Genomic DNA, 15,852 nt, shown 5'->3' with positions numbered 1-15,852 from the left:
AGCCAGATACAGAGGTCACACAGGTGGAAAGCCCGGGGGAAAACTGGTGCCAGACCTTGCCACAGGTGATGTTTCATATCGCTGGTCATCGGTTTAGCCCTCCCTCCTGACTTTCCCTCTCTAGAGATAACATCAGGGCATCAGTTGTACTTCAGCTCCAGGCCCAGAAAAGCTGCAAAACCAGGGCAGGGAGGCCAGGGCCAGCTGCAATGACGAATGACCCGTGCCCTGGCGCTGACCAAGCAGTGGAGACCAGGACCATGAAAGTGCACACCTGGAAAAGCTGATGAATATTTTTTTGAGATCCTCCCCTATGGCCTCCCCTAAATATCCCGCCTTTGGGAAGCAGATTAAACCCCTCAAGATAAAGGAAGCCGGCCCTAGCTCTCTTGGGAGCACGCCCACGCCTTCTCCCGGGGTGAACTTTCTATTTTCTTTCTCCTAAACGCTACCTGTCCCAGCTTTAATAAATAGCCTCTTAAAATCACCTGGGTTCCTGTTGTGAAATCCACCCTACACGCAATCCAGAACCCACACACTCCCGGCTGGCAGGGGGGTGACTCGGCCTGATCCCGGGCCGGTGGGACACTACGGTTAACTCGGTCCCTGTCCGGTGACACCACTGTCCACTCCTCTCCAGCCAGGAGAAACAGATAAATCAATAACTCTGCAAAGATTGTATAACTGGAAAGGTACGGAGTACGCGGAAGCAAGGGGGGCGAGGGAACCGGCCCAGAGACACTGAAAGGGATTCCCGACCTGGCCGACCCCCAACTCCACGCGCGAACCATGCACAAACCTGCCATCCGCCGCTTCTGTTCCCCAAGAGCGAGGGTGGCACCTACGGGGGCCCACGCCCCGCAAGCTAGTAAGAGACACAGGGGTTCCGCACTCACTCACTCACTCACCTCCCAGGTCCTAGGAGATCGTGGTGACTCGCGCCCATCCCACTCCAGAATCCCGGAGGGAAACGAGGGCTACAGCTCCGCCCGCCCAGAGCGGAAGTGGATCTCACTGCCCAGCGCCTCTGGACTACACTTCCCAGAATCCTCCACAAGGTAGCGCTTCTATTAGGTTGACACTTCCAAAAAATAAAAAATAAATACCTAAGATGGTTCAGTTCAGTCAGTTCTTAGGAACTATTAGAGCTTGACTTTTTTTGTTTTCCTTTTCTTTTTTCTAAATTAAAAAACCCCCCACAGTATTAATAAGTGTGACTGAAAAGCAAATGTGGATGAATAGGGCAGAAAGTTAAAGGATCTCAAAGTCTGTTTGGTAGCCCTCAGATGCCCCTAAATCTCTGACAGTTTATCTTGTGTGAGCTGCTATTCATTCGGAAATGCTGGACACACAAAAAGGAAAAGTGATCCCTCACCACCCCACAGAACAAATACCAAAAGTTTCCCACGTATCTTGGTTTTAAATATTCATTTTTAAATTAGTTTTCTGGCAAGTGAAAGAAAAGACAGTCAAGAAAGTGAAGGAAATACTGTAAGTTGAAAAAGCCTAGAATGTATGTTGAAAATGTTTTTTTCTTTAGTTCACCATCAAACGTCTCATAATCTATATCCAGCCTGCTCTTGACATCATAAATACGATAGGATGTTTTATTTTTCTACAAGAGCTATGATTATTCAAAAAATAGGTGTGGCTGTATGGGGTCGCACTCAAGTAACTAATAAATTCAACTTTTTTAGGGCACTTTTATTGAGGTATGCTAGAGTGTCTCAAAAAATGTATACACTTTAACAGCTTATAGCTCAGTTTTTTTAAAAAAAATATGGAACGCTTCACGAATTTTCGTGTCATCCTTGCGCAGGGGCCATGCTAATCTTCTCTGTATTGTTCCAATTTTGATGTATGTGCTGCCAAAGCGAGCACTGATAGCTCAATTTTGAAAATGAAATGTATTTTAATAAGCACGGCCTTTGTAATTATTCAAAGTGTGTGTATACATTTTGGAGGGACACCCTATATTTAGTCTCTAGCCAGGTAGCTCAGTTGGTTTTGCCCTGATACACCAAGGTTGCAGATTTGATCCCCAGTCAGGGCACATACAAGGAGCAACCAATGAATACATGAATGGGTGGAGCAACAAGTCAATGTTTCTCTCTCTGCCTTCCCCTCACTCTCTAAAGTCAATCAATAAATTTTTTGTTAAAGTGTATGCTATGAATTTATATGTATAGTAAGTACATTGCGAATGTACTTACAATCTAACTTACACATCCATCAACTCACATTGCTAACTTTGTGGTGAGAACCTTTAAGATCTACTCTCAGCAAATTTCAACTGCAGTCAACATGGAATACATTAGATCCTCAGGCCTTAATCATCTTATAACTGAAGGTTTGCTGATTATAACTGAAGGTCTCTCCAATATGGGACTCCCTCTCACAATCCAGGACTGCTGGCTCCCAACTGCTTGCCTGCCTGCCTTCCTGATTGCCCCTAACCGCTTCTGCCTCCCAGCCTGATCACCCCCTAACCACTCTGCTGCCAGCCTGTTTGCCCCCAACTTCCCTCCTCTGCCGGCCTGGTCACCCCTAACTGCCCTCTCCTGCAGGGTTGATCACCTCCTACTGCCCTCCCTTGCAGGCCTGGTCCTTCTCAACTGCCCTCCCTTGCAGGCCAGGTGCCTCCCAACTGCCCTCTCCTGCTGGCCATCTTGTGGTGGCCATCTTGTGTCCACATGGGGGCAGGATCTTTGACCACATGGGGGCAGCTATATTGTGTGTTGCAGTGATGATCAATCTGCATATTACTCTTTTATTAGATAGGATAGAGGCCTGGTACAGGGTTTGGGGCCAGCTGGTTTGCCCTGAAGGGCGTCCCGGATCAGGTGGGGGTTCCCTTGGGGTGTGGGGCTGCCTGAGTGAGAGGCCTGTGGTGGTTAGCAGGCTGGCCACGCCCCCTGGCAACCCAAGCAGAGGCCCTGGTATCCGGAATTTATTTTCCTTCTACAATTGAAACTTTGTAGCTTGGAGCGGAGCCAAGCCTGGGGCTCCCTCAGAGGCCGGCAGCCATTTCTGTTGGGGTTATAATTGAAACTTTGTTGCCTTAAGCGGGTGGGCCCGGCCAGGGTGTGCAGAAAGCTTTGCTTCCCCTGTTGCCGGCAGCAACCCTGGCCTGCTCTCTCAAGCTCCATTCTGCTGCCATTTGTTTGAATTTGTTTACCTTCTATAATTGAAACTCTGTAGCTTGAGTGGAGGCTTAGGCCTGGCCAGGGCAGGCGGAAAGCTTGGCTTCCTCTGTTACCTCGGAAACCTTGCTCTCTGTGGCTGTAGCCATCTTGGTTTGGGTTAATTTGCATACTCGCTCTGATTGGATGGTGGGCGTGGCTTGCGGGTGTGTCGGAGGTATGGTCAATTTGCATATTTGTCTATTATTAGATTATTAGATAGGATATGGTGTCAGGTGATACTAGACTTTCTTTTTAATATTTTTTTAAAATTTATTTCAGAGAGGAAAGGAGAGGGAGAGGTAGAAACATCAATGATGAGAGAGAATCATTGATCGGCTGCCTCTTGCACGCCTCCTGTCCCCCTTACTGGGGATCAAGCCCACAACCCAAGCATATGCCCTTAACCGGAATCGAACCCGGGACACTTCAGTCCGCAGGCCGACGCTCTAGCCACTGAGCCAAACCAACTAGGGCAGGTGATACTAGACTTATTGGGGATCACTTCTTAAGTTATATGTCTAACCACTATACTGTATTGCTATAATATTGAATGTCTACTGTAATTTAAAAATTTTTTTAAATATGATCAGCTACATTATGAGTTGGCAAACTATAGCTTGTGGGCCAAATCCAGCCTGTCATCTCATTGAGTATGGCCCATGAACTAAGAATGGTTTATATACCCTGGTTGGTGTTCTCAGTGGTTAAGAGCATTGGCCCTGGCATGAAGGTTTGTAGGTTCAATTTCCAGTCAAGGGCACATACCTTGGTTTCAGGTTTAATCCCTGGCCCCAGTCAGGGCATGTGCAGGAGGCAGCCAATCCACGTATCTCTCTCACATCAATGTTTCTCTCTTTCTCTAAAAATCAATGGAAAAAATATCCTCAGGTGAGGATTAACAACAAAAATACCCCACAAAAATAACCAAGAATAGGTTCTACATTTTTAACAGATAGGGGGAAATGGAAAGAATATTTCATGACATCTGAAAATATATAATTAATTCAAATTTCAGTGTCCATAATAAAGTTTTATTGGAACACAAAAAATGCAAAATTCCATTTAGAGGTAACTAGAATACCTACCTAATGCATCTATACCTTTTTTAAAAAAAAAAATGTGACCACATGAAAATCCCAAGATTTGTTGTCCAAATGAATATATTCTGGACATCATCCAACACCTTTTACTACAAATTTTTTTTTAATATATATTTTATTGATTTCTTACAGAGAGGAAGAGAGAGGACAGAGAGTCAGAAACATCAACGAGAGAGAAACATAGATCAGCTGCCTCCTGCACACCCCACTACTGGGGATGTGCCCGCAACCAAGGTACATGCCCCTGACCGGAATCGAACCTGGGACCCTTCAGTCCGCAGGCCAATGCTCTATCCACTGAGCCAAACCGGTTTCGGCCTTTTACTACAAATTTACCTTCTCCCATTTGATGTTTGCACAGTGTTCCTCTGGATCAATGAATTGTAAAACACTTTGACAATGATTATTTCTATGTGTGTTTTTATAATCAATAATGCAATTAATGTTTATATATATATATATATATCTGCAGCAGACACAAATTCACTTCTGAAGAGCAAAGATTCACCTCTGGGGATATATTCCTTAATTTTAATCCAACATACTGTATGAAATAAAGCATTCATATTATGAGACCTTGACTACAGGTAATTTTGTCAGTTATTTTATTCATTTCATTTTTCATAACTTTTAAGCTTTAGTAAAAAAATAATGGTCACAGTAAGTACATATAAATTGGAAGTTAATGAGAAAATAATCCAAAACCTCCCGATAGCCCCCAAACTAGCTTGTATATGGCAAATATCCTTTTCACACATTCTTTTTTGGCATGTACTCATTTTGAAAGATCATTTACATCAATTGGATTTTACCAAGAGGGTTACAACATATTTCTCCCCTGAATATCAGTCCTATTCCTGGACTTATGAGATTCCAAGTGAAGAAACCCCTTTCCACTCTCAAAACGTTATAGCATTTTATCCCCAGCACGGACTCTCCAAAAACTAGATGTACAACCTGACTGAAATGAACACATTTCTCATTCTTAGAGATTCTTGCCAGAGTGGACTTTCTGATGGTACGTCAGACGTGAACGGTGACTGAAGTCCTTCCCACATACGTCACACTTGTATGGTTTCTCTCCAGTGTGGACTCTCAGATGGGCCTGAAGACGTGAACTCTGACTGAAGCCCTTCCCACACTCCTCACATTTAAATAGCTTCTCCCTAAGGTGAACACTCAGATGGACTCTAAGATTTGAGGGGAGACTAAAGGACTTACCACACTCCTCACACTTATGGGGCTTCTCTCCAGTGTGCACCCTCTGATGATGGCGAAGATTCAAACTCCTACCAAAGCCTTTCCCACACTCCTCACATTTGTAAGGCTTCTCCCCTGTGTGGCCTCTCTGATGGTAAATAAACTGTGAGCTGTACCTGAAGCCCTTGCCACAGACATCACAGGTGTATGGCTTCTCCCCAGTGTGGACTCTCTGATGGGACTGAAGGCCAGAGGACTGACTGAAGCCCTTCCCACACACGCCACACGTGTACGGCTTCTCTCCAGTGTGGACTCTCCGATGGACCCGAAAATCTATGGCCTGGCTGAAGCTCTTATCACACTCCTCACATTTATAGGGCTTCTCTCCTGAGTGGACTCTCTGATGAGCGTGAAGATTTGATCTCCAACTAAAGCCCTTCCCACACTCCTCGCACTTGTATGGTTTCTCTCCAGTGTGAATTACTTGGTGCAGTTTAAGATTTGAACTATAACTGAAGCCCTTCCCACACACATCACATTTGTAGGGCTTCTCCCCAGTGTGGACTCTCTGATGGGTCTGGAGCTTTGAAGACTGACTGAAGCCCTTCCCACAAGTTTCACATTTGAATCGTTTCTCCCCAGTGTGGACATTCTGATGGACTTGAAGATTCGAAGCCTGACTGAAGCCCTTCCCACACTCCTTACATCTGTAGGGTTTCTCTCCTGTGTGAACCCGAACATGGATGTGAAGATCTGTATTGCGAGTAAAGCCTTTCCCACACACCTCACACTTGTACGGTTTCTCTCCAGTGTGGACTCTCCGATGGCATATTAATGGTGAGTTGTGACTGAAGCCCTTCCCGCAGACATCACATTTATAAGGTTTCTCCCCAGTGTGGACCCTCTGATGGATGTGATAATGGGCGGCCTGAGTGAAGCCCTTCCCGCACTCCTCACATACATAGGGCTTCTCACCCCTGTGGACCCTCTGATGAACACGAAGATTAACACTCCAACCGAAGCCCTTGCCGCACTCTCCACACTTGTATGGCTTTTCTTCAGTGTGGACTCTCTGATGGCATTGAAAGTTTGAGCTCTGACTAAAGCATTTACCACACTCTTCACATTTATAAGGTTTCTCTCCAGTGTGAGTTCTGTAGTGAATGGTGAGACCTGTGCTGCTACTGAATCCCTTGCCACAGCTGTCACATCTATAGGACTTTTCTCCTGCAGGATTAGAATGAGAATGAAAGGAACTCTTATTGAAACAATCACCGGAATCATGACGTTTCGTGAGTTTCTCTCCTGGGTGAGTCCTCTGATGAGCCTGCAGGTGTGAGTTCCGAGCCACGCATTTCCCTCCTGGGTGTGCAGTCTGGTGACCTGAAAGCAGTGAGCTATAACTGAAGCCCTTCCCACACTCACCACAGAGATGCAGTTCCTCTCTGCAGGGTAAATGCTGACTGACGCCATCGCTCATGCTGTTACCACAGTCATGAGATTTGTAGGGTTTCTGTTCTGTGTGGATTTTAATATGATCGCTAAGTAGTGATTTCTTCATGGCTTCACAGGCATGCCGGTTATCTTTCACATGACTTTGCTTACCTCCATTCCGATTCTGTGACTCACTCAGGTGTATATTCCCACGAGCACCCTCGACACTGAAACAGTCCTGATTTTCAACACAACAGGCGCCATCCCCTTCACAATTCATGACACCGCTCCCACTCTCAGAAGTCTGATGGGAACTGCCTTGTAGTAACTGGGACCTCTCCCTCTGAAGACACCTGGTTGAATCACTTGCAATCTGTTTCCAGATCTGCCAGAATAGCTTTTCATGTGAAAGGTACTTTAATGCAACTTTCTGAAGAATCTCCACCTCATTTTGATTCTTGCTGCCTGAAAGAAAAAGCAGGATTCCAAGATGACGACACGTGAACGCTTGGCTCAGAAATGCCAGGACTTCACACTAAGACCATGGGACAAGGCCTTAGTAAACCAAGGGGCCCGGTCGTCTCTGTATGACATCATTTATCCGTTTCTTGCTATCCCGTGCGGTTGAAGCAAAGAATGGAGTTGTCAGACTCTTACCCACTAAGTGTAAAGGTGACCCATTCAGAACCATCAATCTAACATTTAACACCTGAGCTGAAGTCTGGAATCAGATGGCTGCAGAGCAACAAAGACAATCCCCATTCCCACCTACAGTGACATCAATTAAAAGCCTGCTCACCTTGTCCACAGTAGTCTTATGACCAGTGGGATTCTACCTCATGAGGCTGCAAAAGCTCAGACTGTAGGCATACAATAGGATTTTAGGTCCTGGTAGAAATTACCTTCTAAGAGTAAATTTGGGAAATGGTTGGACGAGTAACATTCATTGTTCTAAATCTGGAAGTAAATCAGGTCTCGGTAAGAAGTGGAAAAGGGAAAACTAATCTGGTACAACTTGGGAAGAACTTGGGAGAAGGAAAGAAACAGGGCACAGGGCAGACTCTCAAAGGCAATCCTGACGAGGAAGAGGGAGAGGTCTCCTCGCCTTGGAAAGCTTTCTCGGGAGAGCTGTGTACCTGGCTGTTTCTCGTTCCCTAAGGTCTCTCTCTACTCAACTGTCACTCAATTGGGTGAGGCCTTCCTTATCACTCAATATAAAATAATTCCTCCTCACCCCCATACACCTTTGACTCTTCCGATTTGCCTTTCCTGCTTTATTTTGCCCCACAGCACTTACCTGGTTGACTATATACTTCCTAATTTTTCTTGTCGTTTTAGACCCACTAGAATGTAATGGTCACAGGGAAATCATGCAGTTTTCTTTACTGCTTTATCACGGCTGCGACAGAATTATTCAAATTGCTGAGAGGTATTAGTGAACTGTGAACCCAATTCCATAATTGTGACAAATATTTAAAAAAATGAATAAAAACATGAGAAGTGTATCACAAGCTAAGGGTACCACAACTATATGAAATGCTTGTTTCAGCTACAGGCACATATGTAAATATGCACATACATGATATTTATGCTGAGTCAAGATGTAAAATATTTCTTATTGAAGGTCATGACTAAAAATGGTTGGAAGCCATTGGCTTAAAATGTTTAAGGTGGGGGAGAAGGGTACCAAATCCTTAAAAATTTATTGGAAAGTTAGATTCTAATAATACAGGCTAAAAAAGTCTCAACAGGTATATGCACAGTTCTGGGTGTGCTGGCTAATTGAATGGCCCTCAAAGATGTCCACACCCTAACCCCTAGGACCTGGGAATATGTTAATATTCTTTTTTTTTTTAATATATTTTATTGATTTTTTTACAGAGAGGAAGAGAGAGGGATAGAGAGCTAGAAACATCAATCAGCTGCCTCCTGCACACCCCCTACTGGGGATGTGCCCGCAACCAAGGCACATGCCCCTGACCGGAATCGAACCTGGGACCTTTCAGTCCGCAGGCCGAGGCTCTATCCACTGAGCCAAACCAGTTTCGGCATATGTTATGTTAATATTCTTGATAAAAGGGACTTTAGATATGATTAAATTAAGGCTCTTGAGAGGGAGGTTATCCTGGATTATCTGGATGGGTCCAAAGTAATCATAAGCGCCCTTATAAGAGGGAGCAGGAGGGAACCCTCCCAGACCTCACCCTCTGCATCTATCCCTTCTGCTCGTGTGGAGACTACTGTCACAGTCCAGGCAAGAGATGACAGCACTCCCATAGGAGTGGTAATCACAGATGCAGGGAGCAGATTCGCCAGTACCTGAAAGAACAGCCATGTGGTTCTCCCTGGAATTCCCATTTCTTTGAGTTTCTCTTTCCATCATCCAAAGGTTTTCTTCTGCCTCCAACTGGGTTGCCTTACCTGGTTTGAAGGGAAGATGTCCTATGAAAAGGCAGATATATATATATATCTTACATATATATATGTAAGATGCGCAGAGAGCTAAAATATATTTTTGTTCAAATTCCATAATCCTCAGAACCTGTAAAGTGGTATTTTAAAGAACTTTTTGATCATGAACTATAATAATAAAGAAATTTAGGTCGTGACCTGGTTCATGTCTATCCTATACAATAAAAGGCTAATATGCAAATCGACCAAACAGCAGAACAACCAGTCACTATGATGTGCACTGACCACCAGGGGGCAGATGCTCAACCCAGGAGCTGTCCCCTGGTGGTCAGTGCGCTCCCACAGGGGGAGTGACACTCAGTCAGAAGTCCTGAGCCAGGCTCATGGCTGACGAGCGCAGCAGCGGTAGTGGGAGCCTCTCCTGCCTCCACTGCAGTAGGACATCCCCCGAGGGCTCCCGGACTGAGAGAGGGTGCAGGCCAGGCTGAGGGAAGCCCCCCTCCCCAGTGCACGAATTTCATGCACTGGGCCTCTAGTATATAGCTAAAATTAGGTTGAACCATTGTCTGTTTTCATTGAATTTCTCACACGCTCACAACCACTCACTGCCAATGGACACAGTATAGGCTGCAATGTGAGCAGGCAGGTCTTGATAAAGAACATTGATAGAATAAAATAGAATAAGGATAGGAACTATTTCATGGGGGGGGGGGAAAAGTAATGCCAATACAGGGGTGGGCAAAAGTACATGTACAGTTGCTCGTATGGAAAAGCTTTAAATCAAAAGAGTGTCACTCACAGCTGTATACTTCCTTTTGCCTACCCCTGTACAATGTGCTAAGTTGATTCCATGACCTATCAATGGGTCACAACCATAATTTAAAAGACGAAGTATTTGACGGACAAAGTACAGAAGCTAAGCTGCCCATTTATAATTCATTTAAAATAGGACTTCTCAGCCAAGGCACTGTTGGTCATTTGGACTGGCTAAGTCTCTGCTGTGGGGGTTGTGCCGTGCATTGAAAGCGGTTTAGCAGCATCGCTAGCGGCCCTCCCCCAGTCATGACAATCAAAACTGTCTCCAGACATTGCCAAGTGTCCTTGGGCGGGGAGGAGGGAAGGGTAACAAGAATTTTCCCTGAGCAGGAAGACCAGAAGAACCTTTGCCTGTAATCCCAGGGGTTAGAAAAACTGTGTCTTCAAGGTCAGGGAACTATTTCAAAACGTCCAATGCTCTCAACAACTGAGGACACAGGGACTCTCCAAGGGGCTGAGCTTCAGTGTCAGAGGGAGCCTGTCCTCACCCACTGAGACCAGGTTCCGGAAGTTCTCCAGCATCACATCTCGGTACAGCTTCCTCTGGACAGGGTCCAGCAGCGCCAGCTCCTCCTCGGTGAAGACCACAGCCACGTCCTTGAAGGTCACTGCCTCCTACAACACCAAACACACTCCACCTAAATCTTGCAAAAAAGGCCCACAGAAAGAAGGCAGCATCGACAAGTTAAAGAGGGTTACCAAAAAAATTGTTACAGAGATAGAGGACCCCAGGCAGTTTTTAGTCAACAGTTGCCTCTCTCACTGCCTCTCCCCGTCTCCCTACAAATCTTGGGCTCTATCACTGTTTTTAACGTTTGCAAAGTTCACAGGCCTTCAGCAATCCTCCAAGACAGGTCCATAGCTTATAGCTCTTCCTGTGTTTTGAAGACACATGCCACAGCTGATGAAGAAACAGGCTGAGTTCAAATGCCAAGGTATTAATTACAAGATGTTGGACAAATTCCTTAACTTCTAACAATCTCCACTTCCTCTTCTCTACAAATGGTGTCTAAATTGCAAGATGTTTGAAAGGACTAGATGAGTGAATATATGTAGTTAAAATGGTGCCTGGCACATAACAAATACTAAGTTTGAACAGCCGGTACCGTTATAGACTCTTCCATTCCATTTTGCAGAGTATAGTATTCCTTAGAACTAACCATTTATTTTTTTTTATTTTTTTTTTTGGTGGTTGTTATTGTGATGATTTATCTTTAATTAATACAAATATATAATTAATTATGGATTTTTTATTTATAATCAATGCTGCAAAGATCCTTTTACAGAGATCTTAGCTAAGAAGTAGCGATTGCAAAGTCATAGAATAGAATATGAAGTTACAAATTTGAAAGCAGAATGGCAAATAACAGATTTCCCTCTCTAAAGATTTTCCCAAGTCACCTTTCATGTGAGAATACAAATGTCCCTGAATCTCTAGACTCTGGACAAACAGGACATTAATTCCTTTAAAAAAAAAATTGACAACCTAAGTGAAGTAAAGTTTTTATTAACATTTACACACATTTAGTTATTAGTGATCATTATTTTCTACATAAATTTACTTTATTTTTTGTGTGGCACTTCTGTTCATTTCTTTTGTTCATATTCCCTTGAGTTTATCTTACTAACCTTAATAAGAATTGTCAATAGTAAGCCTTTATCTAATATGTATAAGTATATCCTGTCAATTCTAATTTTGCAAATGTATGAGTGCATGTGAGAAAGGGATATGGGAAAGTGAAAACAGCTAGTTTGTAAAACAGGGTAGTAACAATGGAAATTATTTTTGTCTATTTCAGATTTGTATTATCTTTTTCAGATTATTTTGTGAAATAATAAAGATAAAATAAAACAAACAAAACACACAGACACACACACAGTCTGGCACACAACATGCACTCAAGATCGGTGTTGTTTTCCATGAACCTTTCCAAGGAAGAGAAAAAAGAGGTGCCTAATCTCTGAGAAATAAAATCACATCTTAGGAGACAGAAAGGAATGCCTTACTTACCTGAAACTTGGTCATTTTCTCCTGCTCCTTCTGGGGAACGTCAGAGTCCTGAAAAGGCATAACTGGGGAAGGACAAAGAAGCCATGAGCCTGGCTGGTGTGGCTCAGTGGTTGAGCATCGACCTATGAACCAAGAGGTTCGATTCCCCATAAGGGCACGTACCCCAATTGTGGGTTGGAACCCCAGTAGGGGCGTGCAGGAGGCAGCTGATTGATGTTTCTCTCTCAAGGATGTTTCTAACTCTCTATCTCTCTCCCTCCCTCTCAGTAAAAAAATCAATAAAATATTTTTTTTAAAAGAAAAAAAAAAAAACATCCCAAGCCCATAATTTCAAAACCCCTTGAGAGCAAATAAAAGGAAATAAACTGCACTGAGGACAAGAGAACAAAAGAAATGCAAAGCGTAGTAAATTTAAAATATAAATATATTTTTTAAATGTGTGTGGTAGTAACAGAATGGAGCTCTAAGACAATTAGATCTGTAGGCTAAGTTAAAAAGGTTATAGATATATATGTTTTTAATTATAACCACTCTTCAAATTTGTCTAATCATTTTCGGGCATTTAAAAAATGATATTAACAAACATATTTACAATTTTTTTTTTTTACCATTGCTTCTTTCTGTATTTCTTTTTCTTTCTGCATTTTTGAGACATGACTTAATTGTCTTCGATCTCCATTCTGTTTCCCTTAATATGTAGTAACACACACATATTAAGAAGCAAATTGAGCATCCTCAGGTTTAGTCAACAGATAATCTGAACATTTTCCTAGCTGTACTGTACTGAGTGAAGGAAACCTTCTAACCGAAACCGGAGAGGACAGGCCAGGCAAGTCCTTGGGTGTGTGGCGGGGGCGGTGCTGTGGGACCCCGAAGTCCCTCCCTCCCCCGTGGCCGAACTCAGGGGTGAAGGAGAGGCGGAAGGGGGGCTGTGAGCCCCAGTCTGCCTGCCCGACGAGGGCCCGTGCAGGCACTAGCGTGGGGAGAGTCCCGCCCCCTTCAACAGAGACGAAAACTCACTCCGGCTCGGCAGGAGCGCGGTCCCGGGGAGGGCAGAGGGCCCGGCCTCCCGCTCTCGGAGCCCCGGCCTTCGCGCTCCCTTCAGCGGGGAGGGAATGGCCTGTGCCCGTCACCAAACGCCACCACGGTCCTTAGCTGTGGACACGTGCCGTCTCCTTTACCTCTAATCACAGCGCTCCCCAGGAGGTGCTCTCCCCGCTCCACTGCAGAGGGGGGACCTAGAGCGCAGACACAACAGCGCGCCCCGCATCTTACCGACGGACGCAGCCCCGAAGAGCCTCCGCCCTCAGCCTCTCCGCCTCCGCGGGCGGCCCCGACTGCCCCGTCCCAAGACCGCCGCCGGGGGAGGGACTGGTCCCACGCTCACCTCCGGGACGGAAAACGCGGACGGCGGTGACCTTGCCTTCCCGGCCGGAAGTGCCTCCGACTACACGGCGCCGGAACTACACTTCCCAGAAGTCCGTGGTCTCCCGACAGGGTTGGGGAATACAGTTCCCAGAACCTCCAGAGGAGGAATATCGAAGTCTCCCACCCCACCCCCGCTGCATTAATGCCATTAAAAAAATAATAAAAAAAATCACCAAGCTCTCCGTCTACAACTTCCAGAAATCCCTTTAATGTTAGGTGACCAGATCGTCCCGCTTTTGGTGGTGGGACAGTCCCGATTTTTAACAATTTGTCCCGCGTCCCACGGCGTTTTAAAGAAGTCCCTATTTTTTGGAAAGATTCTTACTTTAATGGCTTCTCGCCGTATTGCAGGCCTCAAGCAGTACTCTGAGGCCCCGAGAGTTTAGCTTTTTCTCATTGACAAAACTATGCATGGCTAATATGGCGGATGGTGCGTGGGCAGGCTAAATAGCCATTTCAGAGAGTGGATAAAGAAAAATCAAATTTCTTGAAGGAAAGGGGATAGGGAATGGGATATCCAAAGGGACGGGCTGCACAGCACCGAGCCAATGGGACATTGGGTCCATGATGGCAGCACCCAGGAGCTGGAGTTTCATCTTTATACTAGAGGCCCGGTGCACGAAATTGTGCACAGATAGGGTCCCTAGGCCTGGCCTGTGATCAGGGCCAATCGGGGCCTTCCAGCTGCTGGCAGGGGCCTTCCTTCATTCCGCGCCGCCCCCTGGTGGTCAGCGCACATCGTAGCAAGTGATTGAACTCCTGGTCTCCCGGTCAAACTCCAGAGGAGACACTTTGCAAGTTAGCCTTTTATATACATAGATGCAGTTGCTGGTGGAAAGCTATGGTCCTCAGTGGGTCTGGGGAATGAGCTGGTGAGCTTGAAATTTGGATGGAATGCAGGTGTGCGATCAGGTGTCTTTAGGACAATTTCAGTTCCCTATGTGGTCTGACTCCTGGTGTCCAGCAAGTTTTTTCTGGTCTTTTGTTTTACTGTGGTGGGAGTTGAACCCGCAACCCTTTGGTGTGCAGGTCGATGCTCTAATCACTGAGCCAAACAATCTAGGGCTAATGGTAATTTTTATTTTTATTAAAAACTAGTGCCCCGATGCACAGATTCGTGCACATTGAAAGGAAATTAATTAGAAGGTGGCTGGCAGGGCGGGACTGGGCAAGATGGGCTGGACACGCCCTGGAGCCAACTTCTGGCAATCACTACCCAACCTGGGGTGGTGCCATGGCTCAAAGGGTGTCTGCAGAGTGAGTGGCGTCCCTCTGGCAGGTGGGGTCCCTCAGCCTGGCCTGCGGGGATTGGGCAGGAATCGGCTCTCTGACAGCCCCCCGAGGGGCCCTGGATTGCGAGAGGGCAGTTCTCGGGTGACACACCCCAGAATCAAGCTCCTTCCTCTCTGGTTCCGGGGTGCGTCACCCAAGAACCGCCGCTGCCAAGTCACCGCAGCTTGGCAGTTCCTGCATTGAGCGTCTGCCCCTTAGTGGTCAGTGCACATCATACCTACGGGACAGTTAGATGGTCAGATGGTCGTTTAGCCTTTTATATAGATGTTTTTATTTATTTTAGGGAGAGATAGAAACATGGAGCAGCTGCCACAGCCTGGGCATGAGCCCAAACTGGGAGTTGAATTGGTGACTGCTGGGTTCTTGGGTCAGTGCTCAACTACTGAGCCACACCAGCTGGGCTTAGAAAATTAGTTCTGTAAAGAGCCAGGTAGTAATGATTTGTCACAACTACTCAATTCTGCCATTTTGCATAACAATAGTGGTCATGGCTGTTTCAATACAATTTTATTTACAAATATAAGTGGTGGCCAGATTTGACCCAGGGACTATAGTTGCCAATTCCTGGATTAAATTCTAAAAGAAAATTGGAATGTAGCCCTGAGCTGGGGCCATAAAAGTGTGATGGTCCTAACACATGAAACTAAACTTCTTTGATGTTTACTAATATGCACAGAGAAAAAAAAGCACATGGTGGCTTAATGGGTGTTTATTAGGTGCCACCAGACATGTTGATTTGCTCCAGCAAATAAAACCACATTTGGAGCTGCAACTGGACTCAATTCCTAATTAAGTGCACCGGTCATCTAGTATTTAATATAGGTCAAAGTTTTAACTGAAGCCCTTACTATACCACTTACAAGCGTTTTCTTCTCTGCTATGTAGCCTGCTGACTACTGGGATATGTTAAACTATGGTTAAAACACCGATTTAATGAAAAATAAAGTTTCTTTTGAACTTGATGATTGGAAGA

General features: G+C 45.3%; 1 protein-coding gene and 1 non-coding gene across 2 annotated transcripts; both read right to left on the bottom strand.

Annotated features, from left to right (window-relative positions):
* Positions 1-1,774: 1,774 nt before the first annotated feature.
* Positions 1,775-1,881, bottom strand: LOC129147842 (U6 spliceosomal RNA). Its single transcript, XR_008555058.1, has one exon. It is a non-coding gene; the product is annotated as a U6 spliceosomal RNA (small nuclear RNA).
* A 3,028-nt stretch (positions 1,882-4,909) lies between these two features.
* LOC129147037 (zinc finger protein 227-like) lies at positions 4,910-12,218 on the bottom strand. Its single transcript, XM_054710430.1, has 4 exons — positions 12,159-12,218; positions 10,636-10,762; positions 9,278-9,361; positions 4,910-7,384 (listed from the first exon to the last, which is right to left on the bottom strand). Exons 1-4 carry the CDS (start codon positions 12,216-12,218, stop codon positions 5,271-5,273), a joined length of 2,385 nt encoding a protein of 794 aa, XP_054566405.1. The 3' UTR covers positions 4,910-5,270.
* Positions 12,219-15,852: the final 3,634 nt, after the last annotated feature.

Source organism: Eptesicus fuscus, chromosome 21 (genome assembly GCF_027574615.1).
Source record: "Eptesicus fuscus isolate TK198812 chromosome 21, DD_ASM_mEF_20220401, whole genome shotgun sequence".
Taxonomy (NCBI): Eukaryota; Metazoa; Chordata; class Mammalia; order Chiroptera; family Vespertilionidae; genus Eptesicus; species Eptesicus fuscus.
This window is presented reverse-complemented; position numbering and strand designations above follow the sequence as displayed.

Bases quoted from the DNA above. Each gene is read 5' to 3' on its own strand.
- LOC129147037 (XM_054710430.1), bottom strand. From the start codon at position 12,218: ATGCCTTTTCAGGACTCTGACGTTCCCCAGAAGGAGCAGGAGAAAATG. The intron at 10,763-12,158 runs GTAAGTAAGGCA...TTGGTGTTGTAG, and splicing joins AGAAAATGACCAAGTTTCAG to GAGGCAGTGACCTTCAAGGA. The intron at 7,385-9,277 runs ATGGGAATTCCA...TTTTTCTTTCAG, and splicing joins GGAAAGAGAAACTCAAAGAA to GCAGCAAGAATCAAAATGAG.